The 16,368-nt window shown below is 43.7% G+C and overlaps 1 protein-coding gene across 4 annotated transcripts in view; it reads right to left on the bottom strand.

The window, feature by feature from the left end:
* Window positions 1-7,478: 7,478 nt before the first annotated feature.
* LOC105023742 (interleukin-1 receptor accessory protein-like 1-B) overlaps window positions 7,479-16,368 on the bottom strand; it is a 239,685-nt gene continuing 230,795 nt past the window's right edge. For 2 of the 4 annotated variants that reach the window (XM_010893169.3, XM_010893170.3), the window contains exons 10-12: window positions 12,479-12,649; window positions 11,467-11,511; window positions 7,479-10,068 (exon numbers count right to left, since the gene is read on the bottom strand). In XM_010893169.3, coding sequence (XP_010891471.1) covers window positions 9,326-10,068; window positions 11,467-11,511; window positions 12,479-12,649 — 959 coding nt within the window. In that variant the 3' untranslated portion in view covers window positions 7,479-9,325. The remainder of the gene's footprint in view (window positions 10,069-11,466; window positions 11,512-12,478; window positions 12,650-16,368) is intronic. The other 2 variants (XM_020042531.2, XM_010893171.3) reach the window with 1 other exon arrangement.

Raw genomic sequence — 16,368 nt, 5'->3', positions numbered from 1 at the left:
TACACAGTCTGAATCAGTGTTTATGGCGGGAGTTAGCATTGACGGGCTCCAGAGATCAATCAAAAATGAAAATGCAGATCTACTTCAGGAAATGTTATTCAAAAGTAAGTATGATTTGTATAGGCCAAATCTAGCTAATATCTTTATCAAATTGATTTTTTTCTATGTTAGGGGCACCAGTGCCTCAAATGAAATGTTTGAGTTAGAGCCCTGGACAGAGATGTGTGTGTGTGTGTGTGTGTGTGTTTGTCTCCGTGACTGGAAGTCAACCAACAAACCACTTCATCAATCATCCCCACAGTGGGTCATTAGACGCCCCCTTTGTTAATTCTCCAGGTTTGTTTCTGTATCACCTCATTGCCTCTCTCCCTTCCCTCCTACCTCCTTCACAACCTCTCTGGTTTTCTCGCCAATTAAGCTCGTAATTGACAAAGACTGTAACAAGTTCATTATTCCTCTCTATGCTAATAAAAACACACCTGTCACAGCACTGTGCGTCGCCGTGTGTTGGTGTGTGTCAGACTGGAAGCTGCTGCTTCTTTCAACGTGGTGAGACGTTGTGTGATGTCATCATCTAAGGGGAAGATCGGGAAGAGCCGTCTATAAGCCTAGGAAGGGCGGAATCTAATTTAAACATTTACAAAAAAAATAAAAATAAAGCACTCATCACAGCCAAACTCGGGACCCAACTCAGCCTGCTTCAGTCGACACCTGCGTAGCGCACGCGTTTATTAGAGATGTCTAGGTGGAATATCGTTAGGGGTGTCAAAGGCCTCCAGACAGATTGCATCGTTACGTTGCTGTACGGTACAGTTGACATAATCATTGCCATCCGTCTGCCGCATCACAACAGAAATAGCCGTGCAACAGAGTTTGATCTCATCTATTACAAGACATATGTGGAGATGTTCAACATGATCCTAATTCCAAACATGGAAATGGAAAGGGTTTGCAGCAAAAGTTGTCAGATGCTTAGTGTTTTACCTTTCAGAACTTCCGTCCCATTGTAGATTAATGATAAATGTTCAGGGATCTAGTAAGCATGCCATAACGTAAAACTGTTCCTCCAGAAATATTCTCTAAAGACCGTAAATGCAAATACTGAATACTTCCTTTTCATAACTGTCCACACATTTACCGCTTAAAAAGTCAATCAATGTTTATTTTGTAAAACCTTTTTCGCTGTCAAAATGTGATTATACTATCCCATAAACACAGCTAAAAGCTACACATCACGATCTTCTTCGGTGGTTGAGCTACTTCCGTTTCTATATTGCAGATCAAAACAACAGACAAATTGGAAGTCTAATGCTAGCGACACCCTGAGAACTGAGCTATAACCTCGCAGAAGAAACAGTGTTGTGGATTGCATTCCATTAAAATGAAAAGGCTTGACACAGTCTGCGCGAGGCCAAATCCACAAGTAGGCCGTGAGTTTCAGACGGGTTATTACAGGGCTCTGCCATTAGTTGTACCGTGTGGCATTAGTAATAACCCTATTCAACCTCTACAAATTAATTAGGCAGATACAAATCCTTATGATTGACTTTAATGATTTTACATTCGAGTGTCATTAATTCGATAGGCTATCGCCGGTTAATGCTTAATCTGATTGAATCCCGGCATTAAGACGATGCTTAAGCTTTAAGTATCAATTTGCTAATGCTTTTGATTTATAAAAAGGAATTTGTTTACAAGTAAAATTGTTATCTTGGTGTCAGTGTTACAGACCGTGGAAATCCATCTAGATTTAAACAGGCCAACAAAATGATATATTGGTCCCATCATGCCCTGCACTGGCCACAGTAATGCATGATTGTTAATCTAAAGTAGGGCGCAAGAGATAGGCAATGTTTCCTATATTTTTTTGGGCTGCTGACAAACTGTCTGGTCTCCTGTGCATAACTTTAAAGTATTGAAACTTCTTGTAGGCAATTAGGGGAACACTGAGGCTGTATCAACTTTAGGTAACAGTTTCAGACACAAGATATTTGGTCTATTTGAGTATAATGTGGGGCCTATAAGATTGCCTTATAAACAGTGGAGCAAATCCTATAGCATTTTTATATAGAAATTGCTTTTAATTTAAATATAGATTTAGCCTTCCATTATCTGGTGTTCAAAGCAGGTGTAGATTCAATTTAACGTTTTTGCATTATAGCCTGACATTCATGATTTTGTTCTTCCCTGCTCTGTAAAGGAATGGCCCACCACTTCAGAAAGTAAACCACTAAAATGCATTAAAACTGCAGAGAATAAAACAACGTTGAGCACTCTCTGCTCATTGACAGTATATAATCAAGCCTGTATGTAAAATACACTGCTCAAGGGAACGCATCCAGTCTCGATGAAGGAAATATATTAAAGATCAAAATCTTTACTGTACATTGTGTAATTAGTTGAGAACAAAGTGACGTAACAACGGTCAATGGAAACCAAAATCACCAAACAATTAAGGGCTTGATTCAAACTCACATAGAAAATCTAAGTAAACAAGTGAAATCACAGGCTTTTCCAACTTGCGTGAATTTTATCACGGCAACTCATAATGTGACTCAGTAATGTGTATGACCCCCATGTGCCTGTATGCACTCCTGACAACATCTGGGCATGCTCCTGATGAGATGGCAGATGGTGTCCTGGGGGCTCTCCTCCCAGACGTGGATCAGGGCATCTGGGAGCTCCTGGACAGTCTGTGGCACTAATTGGCGGCATTGGATGCACCGATATATAACGGCCCAGAAGTTCTCAATTGGATTCAGGTCTGGGAAACGTGAGGGCCAGTCAATGGCATCAATGCCTTCATAATCCTGGAACTGCCTACACACTCTGGTCACATGAGGCCGGGCATTGTCCTGCACCAGGAGGAACCCAGGGCCCACTGCACCAGCATAAGGTCAGACGGTGGGTCTGAGGATTTCATCCCTGTACCTAACAGCGGTCAGGGTACCGTTGGCTAGCATGTGGAGGTCTGTGCGACCCTCCAAGGATATGCCTCCCCAGACCATCACTGACCCACCGCCAAACCAGTCATGCTAGATTATGTTGCAAGCAGCATAACGTTCACCACAGTGTCTCCAGACTCTTTGACGTCTGTCACATGTGCTCAGTGTAAACCTGCTCTCATCTGTGAAGAGTGTGCCAATGGCGGACCTGCCAATTCTGATGTTTGACTTTTCCTTTGTAAATGTTGGCTAATCACGCTGGTTGATGTTTTGTGTAATGTAGTTTGTTGTGCGTTACCGAGGGAGGGTGAGAGCCTACCTTATAAGTTGTCTGATCGAGGAGGACTGTTCCCAAATGTAGGACTCCCGCGGTACATATGTATTTGCGGTAAAACATGCTGGAGTGTTTTGTTTAACAAACGCTTTTTGGCTAATTATATTTAAGCTCACGCTACTGTCTATAAACACAGTCCAGTGACTGAGATGGGCGATGTGGCACAGTTAAGGCATATTTGAATGTAGCCCTAGTGTCGCTCATTGGCTATTGACTGAAATAGTATGAGTCATAATTCCCATAAAACCCTGTGGCAAAAATGGAAAATCGCCCCTTTGCATTCTTACACCGTTCATTTATTTCTTTGCGGATTTTTAGAATAACTTAAATCTTGAGGGGCTACATTTCTAGCCATGACCAACAGATGACAGTGTTTCCCAAAGAATGTTCACTCCAGGTCGCTTAAACTCTAGCTACAGTACATCCATCGTTTTTAAAGCACCCACTCACGAACCCACATTCTCACACGCGCACAACCACACACACTCTCATGATATGGGTTTTTGATGCTTTCTGTCAATAAGAATGGATAACATATTTTTTGTAATATCCCAGACCTAAGGAATGTGTAGAGATTTTATGCATCAAGGAAACACTAACGTGATCCTTATAATATTAGGTAAAAAAAAAACATTTAATGAAACATACGTTCAAATGTTTTACAATGACATCGGTCAAATCTGATTGTCTTTGTTGAGTATGTCCTGGAAGGTCGTTTTAAATGGACGGAGGGTTTGACTAGTGAGCAGTGACCAAACATGGCTGCTGGTGTCCAGCCTTGGACCGTTCACCCCAGTCTCCTCCCTGACCTCTGTGCATTGCTGACCTGGTTCCTCAGGTGGATAACATCACACAGCACCAGACAGTGATGAGGGGTAACAAGGCCCACAGGGAGGCGTGTGTGTGCGCGCATGTGTTTGTGGAGAGGGGGGGTAAGCTGCCAGATTGAATGAATAATGCATGAATAATCTCCTACAGGTAGCATATACATGGCTACAGTACAGCTTCCTGGCAACAGCACGTAACGTGTGTGTGTGTGTGTTACGGTTGTAGTCTAATGCCAGCACCTCGTCTGCTGTCAAGTGCTTTGGGTTGGGGAGCTCATTATGCCATGACACCGTAATAAAGTGAAGATGATTTCATTTGGAGGGAAAAGCTACAGAAGATAAAGAACCTCTGCCATATGGAGACGCTTCATCTTAAATGAAAACATCTGGCGTCCCCTCTCTGGAACGCCACACAGAAAGGAGCTCAGTCACTCCCGGGGATAAGCTCATATTTAGCTTTCCACTGGAGAAGAAAAATAATAAAACACAGGAGAAGAAACGGACGGGAGATGAGAAAGAGAACAGCCATTTCTCTAAGGTCTGATTTCTTCAAGGATGTTTGGCTTGTTTCAGCATGAGGCCAGGCGAGGTAGGCTATCACATGACTAGGGAGCTTTCTTTGGTTGTTTGCAGCAGCATATTGACTCACCTGATATAGGCTGATTCTCGGCCCACTACGACAAGGCCGTGGCTGATTCGGAGAGTCGCTGGGGCAGAATGAGGAGTTGTATTGATCGTTGTCTTCAGGTTTTACAGCACTGCACAGAGTTATGGCTCCTGTACTGCTCTGCTCGGTTCTGCTTGCCCAGGAGGAAACCGGACAGCCTCAGAAGTTAATGCCGTAGCCATAAACTAGCCCTTCCTCTTTGTGCGACACATATGTATACACACACACACACAAGTTTGTATGGCTATCCTCATGGGGACCAGAAAATAGAAATTGCATGCTCCCTTTCCCTAAACCTAACCATAACCCTTACCCTAACCTTAACCCTAATCTTAACCTCAATAAAGTAACATTTATGTCTAAACATTACCAAGATGTAATGCCTAACCTTAACCCTAAACTTATTCAACAATGCCTGGACTTTAAAGAAACCTCAATTCTAACTCTAAAATGAATTGTAAGTTTGACCCTAAACCTAAACCCTGAGCCAGAAATTGACTTTCGCCTCATGGGGACCGAGTAAAATCTTTTCTGGTTTTACTATACTCATGGGGACATTTGGTCCCCATGAGTATAGTTAGACCTAAAACACACACACACACAAACACACTTTCCCAAATCATGACTCATAGACAGCACATGACCCAAATATACATACACAGCCCCATACACAGATCACAAATAAATTGTAAACGAATCAAAATATTTTTTTCAAGATATGATGAAATATAATGTATGTTTGTCTTGCTATCACTTCTTGGATCCCACTGCCATGTAATCAATATTAGTTTTCTTCCCTGGTCTCACAAAACCAGAACTGAAATATGAGTCAGTCATAAAGAGCCAGTAGAATGTGAAGCCCATCTGTTTATTCTAAAAGCCTATCAATCCAGCATGTCAAATTGAGTAGACAGAACAGGGTTAGCCTCGCATACTGTATGGGTTAGGTTTAGATCTCTGTGTAAATACTGGAGCATTCCTTTCTCCCTCCATGTGGTACAACCCCTGATTGACCCCCATAATGAAATTGGGAAAAGAACTGTGGCTCAAAAGTACAAATTACTCTGATTGAACTTGAGGGGTGACGTGTCTCTTGTGGGGGACCAAATATTTACAGTTGGCTTGTTTATTGGTTGGTCTTGTGAGTCAGAAAGGAAATCAGACTGCAACCATTGGATTGGTGGTCTCGAGATGTCTCGAGATCAAAATTAGGCTTGTCTCCAGATGTCGATCAAAATTAGGCTTCAGTACAAGTACCTTAATTTTGCCCCAATATGGAAGACGGCTGCTCCTTGGTCAGTTGGTATTCTCTGGAGCCAGACAATTAGCCTTTCAGCCAGAAAACAATGCAAACATAGACTGTTGGTGAACTAGTGTTTAAGGCAGTTACTTTATAATAGCAGAACCTGAACCAGATATCGATGTCTTCCTCAATTGAACCCCCCCTTTTCCTTTTCAACGTCCCACAGACCTCCTAGCATAACACCACCAACATTCAAACATTTACTTGCCCGGAATGGGTTGCTGTGGCAACAGGCAAAAAGCATTACAAAAAAAACGAAAAAAACACAGGAAGCGAATATACATTCCCTTGGTGGGAATGTTGCAGTGCAGATAGGTGCCTTCAGAGTGAACACTGCGGCACTGCCACTGCGTCTGCAGTATTTGATTTGGTTACTCATCACAATACAAGGGGCGGCACAGTTGATGTCATGATGCAAGTAGGGAGGTGTAAAGGACAATTATTAAATGTGTTTTTATTATTAATAATAATAGTATCTCTTTCATTAACATTGCAGGTACATAATAAAAAACCAAATGAATCAGAAATAGGAGAGACAACAGAACCGAAAGCTTGCCTCAGAATTGTGAAAGTGCCTGGAATATTTCTGTGCCATATATTATTAATCATTATCATTATTAATACCATTATTATCGTAAAACAAAATTGCCACTCTGAAAATGCAAACATCGTTTTTTTTTATGAATGTGGCTAGATTGTCTTCATCTTCTTCTCATTTTTGATTTATATACACAATGTCATAGAATACAAGAAAACCACTGAAACACGCTCCTCTGCAGAGCCCGCTCTCTCAAAATGTATCAAAAGCTACTGTTTGTTTTCTGCGGGTTCAGGTATGACAGTCGGAAAGTGACATTCCTCTTAATGATATACCAAGCCCCCAACCAAGCAGGCCACAGAACACTGAAGAAAAAGACCAACACTTTGAAAAGTTAAACCAAAGGGTCAATATTTTGACAGACCAGAAGAGATTTAGGAAACCGTTAATTGGTTTTCTCTTTGCGTATAGGTTAACTTACTTTGCATAATGTGTGGCTCTACAGGCAATTAAATACACTGTCTGACTGTGTCTCTTTAGAAGCTGCTAGCTCTATGAGGTATCAGTTTAACAATGATACGATGTTGGATTCTATCTATAAAATCAATCTGGTCAAATCCTGTAAAATATTGTGTTGTACTTCATAGGATTACTCTCACAAGAGGTATGTATGACACGGTGATTGGGTTTATGAGTGCACAGTCTCTCGTCGATGTTCTCTTGGAGACATTAGCTCAGTCATGGCAACATTAGAGTGACATGCATTGTATCAGGACCAACCCACCACAGGTCTAATGGCACCTCCACAGTGCCTCTCAACCAAGCTTTATATCCTGGTAAAGAATGACGTTGGGGTCTTTTAAGTAACTCTAGTTGCTTTATTGGACTTCATGACATCATATATTGGCCAATCAAAAGAAGGAAAAAAAGAAATCTATGTAAAGCCCTAAAATGTGAATCATGTGGCGGATTTCTGATATAGTTTCTTCAAAACGCACAATTTAACTTTGGTCTCACTTGCTTGTAAATAATGAGGATAATGTTCAAGTTCTTGTAATATTTTGGACCACTCAAAAGTTGAAAGGGTTTCAATTGAATTTTAGAGGAATCAAAATGGACACTTGCCTAGCTTGCCACTAATCGTAGAGACATTTCTCTTGGGTCAAATAACATGATTTGCTCCTGTATTTTGGTCCCTTTGTATAGTCAAAGACAGTCACATGGTATGCTGAACATTTCTTCTTATAGGAACATACGTATGACAATAACACGGAACATATCGTAGAGGTCAACTGTGTTCATTGTGTCATTCTTTTAAAATGGCTGCCATCCTTCTTCATAGGGAGCAAGGAGGCACTACTTCAAGGTTACCCGGTATTTATGTGCGGTGGGAGAATGAAGATATTTATTATGAATTTGCTTTGAGAAATGTCTTCTGATGTGAATTGTGTTTTATCTTTAAATACACTGACATAGTATTTCATAGGTTGAATACATATCTAGTTGCTATGAACACTCCTCAGTGATGAAAAAGTCTTGGAAACACAAACATACATTGCCCCATCCAATAATGATATTAGGACTTCATGAAAACATCTAAAATACATTTTTTTCTCCATTTTTTATCTTTCGAGTAAGATAAGACATTTAGTGAAGGACTCAAAAATCCACTTTGTCAGCTATGCAATTAAAGAACTACATAGCAAAATTATGTAGAAAACTGAATGCATGTTTCTCTATTTCTGTCATTAGTGGGATGAAAATATGAATAAGTATGTATTTCCAAGCAAATATTGTTGTTACAAAAATATAATTTCTCATAAAATAATACACATCATTGTTTTTAGGGTGATATACTTCTCTGTTAAACTGAACAGCAAGGCTGTATTTTGAAAAGAAAACGTCACTTATATTTGTGAGAGCTGCAACACTTGCACACCAAGTCTAGCACCAGTCTCTATTGTCACCTGATTGGTCGGTTCATCCATCTGTCGCTTGCATACTCTCAGGCCTCTTCATCTTTTGCATAATCTAGTTTTGTTTACATGTCCCTATAAAAGAAGATTCCATCTATTTAACCTCACCCAGGCCAACAAAAAAGGACATTTCCTTTCAAATTAAAGATGAAACTTTTCACCTACAATGCCATAACTGTTAAAAAACAAATATTTTTAAACTATACCTGTTCCACTTTAAGTCAAAATCAAAATGACTACATTTCAGCCAAATAGACCTCACAGACCAATTCACCCTTTCGTAACCCTGCCACCAGAAAATAATACAGAAATCAAAACAGACATAGACATTCGATGATTAAAACTGGTCAAAAAAAGAAAAAGAAAAAATACTGATGCTACAAAGAAAATATATGTACAAGACCCTGTTTTCCTTGAGTTTCTGGGTAAAATAACATAGGGTGTTGGCGTGTGTGTGTTGGTGTGTACAGGCATTTCAAACCAAACTGGTTCTCTTTTTCACCGCCGAATCCTCCTTAGTCCTTGTTGAACAATAGTTGTCTCAGTCTGACAGAACCATTCGTTCCGTGTTGTTGATTCTCCCCCCCCCCCCCCCCCCTGCAAATCCTGGGGCCAATTCCACGGAAGCCGCCTCCAGCGCTCCAAGTGTCTCCGCGTCGCCCTCGCTGCCGCACGATCCGCCGGCTCCTCCCCCTTGTCCGTGTCCACGTCGGTCCCCGGGGTTGCCTGGCGCCGTCACCAGATGACGCTGGATATACTGGTCTCGCGAGGCAGCAGTGGGAGCATGGCGTTGTTGGCCTGCGCCTCCTCGATACTCTGCTCCCGGCTGGACTTGGTGTGACCATGGGGCCTCTGGCCGTTGATCAGAGTCATGGGGATGTTGCAGTAGGTGTGCTGGTTCCCCAGGGTGGACAGGGAAGGCAGCGTGCCCCCGGCCGGGATGTCGTACTCGTAGCTGCGGTAGTAATGTTTCTGCTGCCTCATCTGGGTGTGGTAGTTGAGGGTGGAGTTGTGGAAGTTGCTCCTCAGGTCCGGGTGCGCCGTTGCCATGGCGGTTGACGTGGCCGCCGCCATGGAAATAGCCGAGACGGTCTGGAGCTCGCTGAAGGGTCCCTGCTCGCTGACGTCCAGCACCTGCTCGTGGCTGATGATGGGCTCCATGTGCTTGAAGGGCATCTCGTACTGCAGCTGTTTCCAGAAGGCCGAGCTGAGCTTGTTGCTCTTGGGGCCGCGCCACTTGATGACGGTCAACGTCTTGATGGTGTGTTTGAGGGCCTCCACCTCCTGGTAGTTCATAATGCCGTGCAGCTCGGCGCACTCGATCAGGATCACCTTGATCTCCCCGGTGACCAGCATGTTCCGGAGGCGGGTCTCCAGCTCGAAGATGCTCCACCCCCGGCGCACCACGTAGTTGGGCGTCATGACGATGATAAGGCGCTTGGATTGGTCCACGCAGCGCGCCACGTCCTCGATATAGGCTGGAGAGAGGGAAAGGGAAGGATGCAGAGAAGGAGAGAGACACAGAAAGAGGGAGAAGAGAAGAAAATGGGAGAGAGTTGTGGAAAGAAAGAAAGAAAGAGCGTGAAGGAGAGAGAAAGAAATGAAAATGAGATTATAAATTATACAATCGAGGTTATAAATGATTTTAAATGAGAAGCTGAATATATGAATAAAGCCTTTGTAGTCTATTCTGTGTACAGTCTGTATTATGTAATATACCATGGGTGGTTGACACTTAATGGCGTTTGACTATCTATACGGGACATTTAAATGTGTAATATAATACATAAATCTAATACATAATAATACACAGAACATGCATTTTACATTAAAGAAAAGCCCATAGTGAGAAAAACCGAGGCAATGAGAAACAAGCAAACACAAGGGACAGAAACACAACATCAAATCTAATTCGACCTATCTGGCCACAGCCTGCTTGTGTGGTATTCTAAACTGCTGCTGTAATATCATATGAGAGACTCACAGGAACAAAATAACTCAAAAGTGACAGCAGTCTGTGACAGATTGATCCGCGGCTGATGCAGGTATGTCAGGGCGAGGGAGAGAGATTGAAAGTAAAAAAGAGCCTGGTTGGCTCGTCTTGCTTGTGTGGTTATGTGTACGTGTGGGGAAACATACTGGAAATACACTGTAGAAACTGCCCTCTCCAAACACAGCAGTTAGCTTTTTCGCTTGCCCTACACGCCGGGAGAGCAATGGCTGCTTAAGCCATCTTTTAGTGGGGCTGCAGTGAGGTACTGTCAAGAACAAAGACAGAGGGCCTCCCCCAGCACAGGTCCACGGGATTAACTAAGCTTCCCTTTCAAATCAAATGGCTCCTAATGTGAGAGTTGCAGCGTCCAGAACAAACGCATCCCTCTCTTTCTCTCTCCCCTTGTGCGGCCCTCTACATCCCCTCTCGCTCGCCCTCCCTCTCTCTCCTCTCCCTGTAACCCTTGGGAAGGTTGAAACTCAAATGGCCTTTTCTCTTCCGTGCCTACGGCGGAGCTGAGCCCGTGGGCATAGAGAGCCCCAGAGCAGAGCGATTAGAGGGGAGCCTGGAGCAACAAAGCCCTCTCCTCACTTTACAATGATAAGTCATTCTGGATCTCCTCTGTAACCAGCCCTTAACAAGGCCCCTTTTCATCCTCTTTTCTCTCTTTCGCTCTCTGTCTCTCTCTCACTCAATCCCCGTCTCACTGTCTGTCTCTGTCTCTCTTTTCGCTCTCTGTCTCTGCCTCCCTCTCTCGCTCTCGTCTAAATCTCTGGCAGCCTACTGTCTTTCCTCTCTGATGGTCTACATAGAAAAGCACAGTGGCTGGCTGCGGTTGGTTGCTGACACAAGCAGTGGGAAGTGACTGGGGGAATGAGAGTACCTCTAAGGAGTCTTGAATCATCCTGGAAATGATCATTGGTGAAACCTAAACATAAATAGTTGAACATTTAAAATGTGCGATCAGGTAGATTTGCAGAAAGGCATCAGAGAAAGTTCAGTCAGGGGACTTGAGATGACTTTGATAAACTGTGCTTAGTTTTGCTCAACTCTGGGCCTTTTCTTTTCCAATGATAACGAAACACGTTTATCCCAGTTTAATGGGGGACTTGTGGCATCGGGATTATCATTACCCATTAACCAAATGCATTTTATGATGATGCATCGGCTGTGAAGACTATCATTTTCACTGAATGCTTGATGCGCAAACTTAACCATGTTTGCCAATGTTTTGTAATGTGACAAATAGCTATATGGCAGAGGAGACCACATGTCAACAGAAGGTCAGTTTTCTAGGCCTGTGTTTGTGCCACTTATCCCCCATTAACACAGTCCCATTAATAACTCAAGTCAAACTGATTAAAATCTGAAAATGGAATGAAACTGAGAGGAAATCAACAGCAAACGTGAAAATGTGACTGAGACGAATGCGACGGAAACGAGCAAACGCTAGGGAAAGCAATCAAATGAATAGTCCTAAAACAGTATTAGGGATCATGATGCAGAATCATTTATCGTGATCCCATCACAGGTGCAGAGTGTGACGTTTGATTACAAGCTGCAAACTGTAGTCAAACACGCCGTAGCCCATTCGAAATCCCGTTTAAGTGGCTGCGAGACAGCGATCGTAAAAGACGTGATTAAGGCTGGATCAAAGAAATATAATTACAAGCTTGGTTTTCTACTAATTAGACATTTTCAGCTGTACCAACGATCAATAGCTGAATACTTCACGCCGTTACATTCAGATGAACAAGTTAAAGGAATAGTTCACTCCAAAGTCAGATGTTCCCAGAGCATGGTAAGATGACAGTGAACATGCACATAACAAACAACAACAGTAGACGTGTGTATGTGTGTACGTCTTTTCTCGTACGATAAGGCGCAAAACTTACTTCCGGTTGGGATCAAGTCCCTGTCTGGAATGAAGAGCTTATACCCATAATGCTTCTCTAGAACGTCGGGGAGGATCTCCAGTGCAAAACGCTCCTCCTCACGCGTCTCCTGACTCCACTGGTCTGGGTCCACTTTGGTGTAGGACAGATACGCGTCATAGTCCTTGTTATCTACAGGAGTCACACACAAAAACCAGTCCATCAGTTTACCAGGTGAGTTAGTGGCCATAGATTTGACCTCATATCTGCTGCATTTGTTAACAACTACGCACTTAATGGAGCTTCTGGGATTTGCGATCGTCTGCCGTTGGTTATTTCTCGTCATATGATCTATCCGTATCACAAGCAGGGCTTTTCATTGGTCTGTTTTCCCTGACCTGGGCCTGTGGTCGGTTGCAGAAAACCATGACAACGGTGCAGACGAACCACGTGGTCCGGGTTTACGGTATCTTAGCTCTCGGCTGCGGAGCGAAATAGCAGAAAGAGACGTGACACCTGCGTCAAATGGACTGACCTTTCCTGTCAGCTCCCACCGCTCCTCTGGGTTCATTTCATTACGATCCAGCCTGCGTTGCCAAACAATGTCACTTCGCGATCGCCAGGCAAATTAGAACCGCCTTGTTCCTTGTTACTGGGCTGAGGTAGGAAACCGAGCCATTCCCAAGGCACAAAATGGCTCCGATCCATATGCCATCCGTACGGCAGCCAGGCACATGAAAGACGTGATTGATGCCGGATTTAAAAGGATTAAACGGGCGAGGAGAAAAGCCTAACATGGGAGGTGATAGCGGTAATGTTTCCAGTGTGCGGGAGGGAGCGAATCGGAGCGGCCCCGGCGTCACTGCGCTTCAATGAGACACAAAGCAGGAAACTGCGGTGGCTCGCCAGAGGAAGTGGAACAGCGAGAAGAGAGGAGTCGTCCAGGGACTACAGACAACACAGGCCTTCCTCTCTCTCTGTCCCCCAGGTAAACTCATTAGAGGGGAAGGGGTTTAAACTGGCGCTCCTCTTATTATCGCAGGAAAAGGGATAATCTGCAGACGACTGCCCTTCAGACCCTCATACCTGCTGGAGGGGAGCTGAGAGATCAGTATAGGCTCCATAAAATACAAAGTAGGCCTGCAGAGGACGGGTGAGGGGAGGAGGGGAAGATGAGTGAAGGAGAATGACTGCAGAGGGAAGGAGAGAAAAATGAGAGAAGCCAGGGGGAGATTAGGTAACAGTAAAGTGCAACGGCCCCTTTAAGAGTAAAACACATGTAGGTAGATCCGAATCTATTTCAGTACAACTGAATCACTCATCGCTGAGTGGTTAGTATGTGAAGGAGAGTTAGAGGGGGAGGGAGGAAGAGAGGAAGCCAGGGATACAGAGGGAGAAATCAAGGGATGGTGAAAGGAAGGCAGAGATATGGTGAGATAGAGAGAGAGAGGGATGGATAGGGTAAGAGGGTGGTAAAAAGAGAGGGCAGGACAGAGTCAGAGAGAGAGAGAGAGAGAGAGAGAGGAAGGAAAAGAAGGATTGAGAGAGGGGGGGAGACAGGCAGTGAAGCAGGTGGGGGGTTGTTTCGGACATGAATAATCAATCTCCAGCAGTCACTCCTTCCTCTCCCGGCTCTCTGAGGTCCAACAGGGGGGGAACTTAAGAGAGCGGAAGAGGGGAACCGTGTCCGTCCTGCATGTTCCACCCCCCTCAGCATCCATCCATCCCACTCTGTGAGTCCAAAGGAGAGGCCCTGACTGACGCATCCATCCACAGAGGCACATGCATCCTGGCAGGACCAGCCATCAGGAGTGTACTTTTCACCTCGCTGTTATGAAGATTATTCAGGGAGCCATAGTAGGACACGTAGGGCTCCTTTAACATTTGAACGTTTTTATGAATGTTTTTAATAACGAAACCTTCGTTTTCCCAGAGAGCGAACACTCAAAATAGAAAAAGTATGCAGAGTGGGACTCTCCAACATATGTTAACGTTAATAAAATCCCCCAGAATTTGTTAGTTAAGTTGGCGCGTATCCATTTTAAGTCATTATCCAGTTTAACTTACTGCAATGATCGAAATGATTTGAATTCACATGACGTCTAATGAAGAAGGAAACGGGAGTTCAGGTCACAAATCAATGCGCTCATGCGTCTGCTGGAGTGTGTTGTCACCAAACATTTCTGGCTATCCGATTCCCTCGCTCATGTCAAACACAGAGGAGGGGGCTGGGTGGACAGGGCTCTCTCGAATGACTTGTGATTGTGATGAAGTAAACGTCCTTGTAGCCAATGGAAAAGGAACTTGAGGGTGTGATTGGCTGGGGCATGCGGGGGATAAAATCCAGGGGGTTGGGGGGGGGGGTAATCATAGTGGTCCTCAGTGTGGAAGAGAAAGTATGTCTCTCTTCGGGGATCTACGGGCAACACTGTGGCTTATTGAAACTGATCTCTATAAACGGAGAGCAAATTGAAAATCTGTTTCCCCCCCGTTCTCCGCTCACTCGGGTGGCACAACTAAAGGAGACAATTGCCGTTTGGCGTTAGGTTTCAGGCGCGGCCTCGGTTGCCTCTCCTTTGTGGCGCCAACATTTTTTATATCTGCCTTGAAGCCATCTATTATTGTAAAGCCTCCACTTCTGGCGCAAAGCCCAACACTACAGGCTTGGTAATGACTTTCATAGAAATGTCTGATGCGTCCACCATCAAGGTGGTTGGAGACAGAGGTGCGTAGGAGGAGGCAAATAAAAGGCAGAGCGGAGGAATACCTTTCAGTGCTAATGATCCTCTCCAGTCACCACATGGCATCCTTCAGACACTCCGTAAGTAATCTTGTTAGCAAAATTCATTCTTGCCCAAGCCTTCCACTCCAAAGACTCATTAAGGGAAAACAAATGAAACATCCAGACCAGATTGATGAATTGTCATCCTTAAGCTATTCTCTATTCTTAACTCATCTATGCAATTAGAATATATTGCAGTTCAATTTAAGTGCCCAAGAGGAATAATTTCAATGTTAAGTTAATATTTGCAGAAAAAAATATTTTTCCTGCTGTAAAAATACTTTCAATTGAAAGTCTTCCAAGCTAAGGTGGCAACAAAATACTCTGTGGAACTGCTAACAATCGAAAACAAGACTACAGTAACAATAGGGAAACCAGGCTAGTGGTTGTAGAATTAGGGCAGAAACTAAAAGGTTGCTGGTTCAAATATACAAGCTGACAAAGTGCAAGATCAATTGCTGTGCCCTTGAGCAAGACACATGACCCCAACTGATCATGTAAGTTGCCCTGAATAAGAGTGGCTACTAAATGACAACATTGTAGATAAAGTAAACCATAATGACAGGCTACACTCAAGATGTATTGAGTAATCTCAAAAAACGTTATATGTAACGTAGACCTTCTACAACTAAGTAAAGTTTCTTGGACAACATGACAGGCTAGTTCTAGATTGACGCTACCACCACTGGTCAAAATGCAATGAGGACATGCAGATGAGGATTCAAAGCTTAGTGAATTTATTCAACACTTTTGAAGGACAAAAACAGAGGAACATGACAAGCGTTTCAGATTAGTTAAGAGAGACTAACAGAGTCGTATGTATGTACCGTGGTTAAATTGCGTGGTTAAATTAGGAAGGATGTGGTGGTCAGGGTGAGAGACTAACAGAAAACATATCAGGAAAGGTGGTTAAGGAAAGGGAACAGGTATGGATGGAAGAGCTGCGGCTTAGGGTCGTTACGACCAATTGGGACTCCTGTGGGAGTGCCATGGCCCTTCACAACAGCCTCCCTCTAATTACTGTAGGGAATTAGTGTAATACGGTGGAGGACTGAAGGCTGGTTGGAACATCTGGAAGGAATGAGGAGATGGGGCCGCTGCAGGTGAGCCATCAGACCGACATGGGGTT

The sequence above is a fragment of the Esox lucius genome, chromosome 22 (genome assembly GCF_011004845.1).
Source record: "Esox lucius isolate fEsoLuc1 chromosome 22, fEsoLuc1.pri, whole genome shotgun sequence".
In the NCBI taxonomy this organism is placed as follows: Eukaryota; Metazoa; Chordata; class Actinopteri; order Esociformes; family Esocidae; genus Esox; species Esox lucius.
This window is presented reverse-complemented; position numbering and strand designations above follow the sequence as displayed.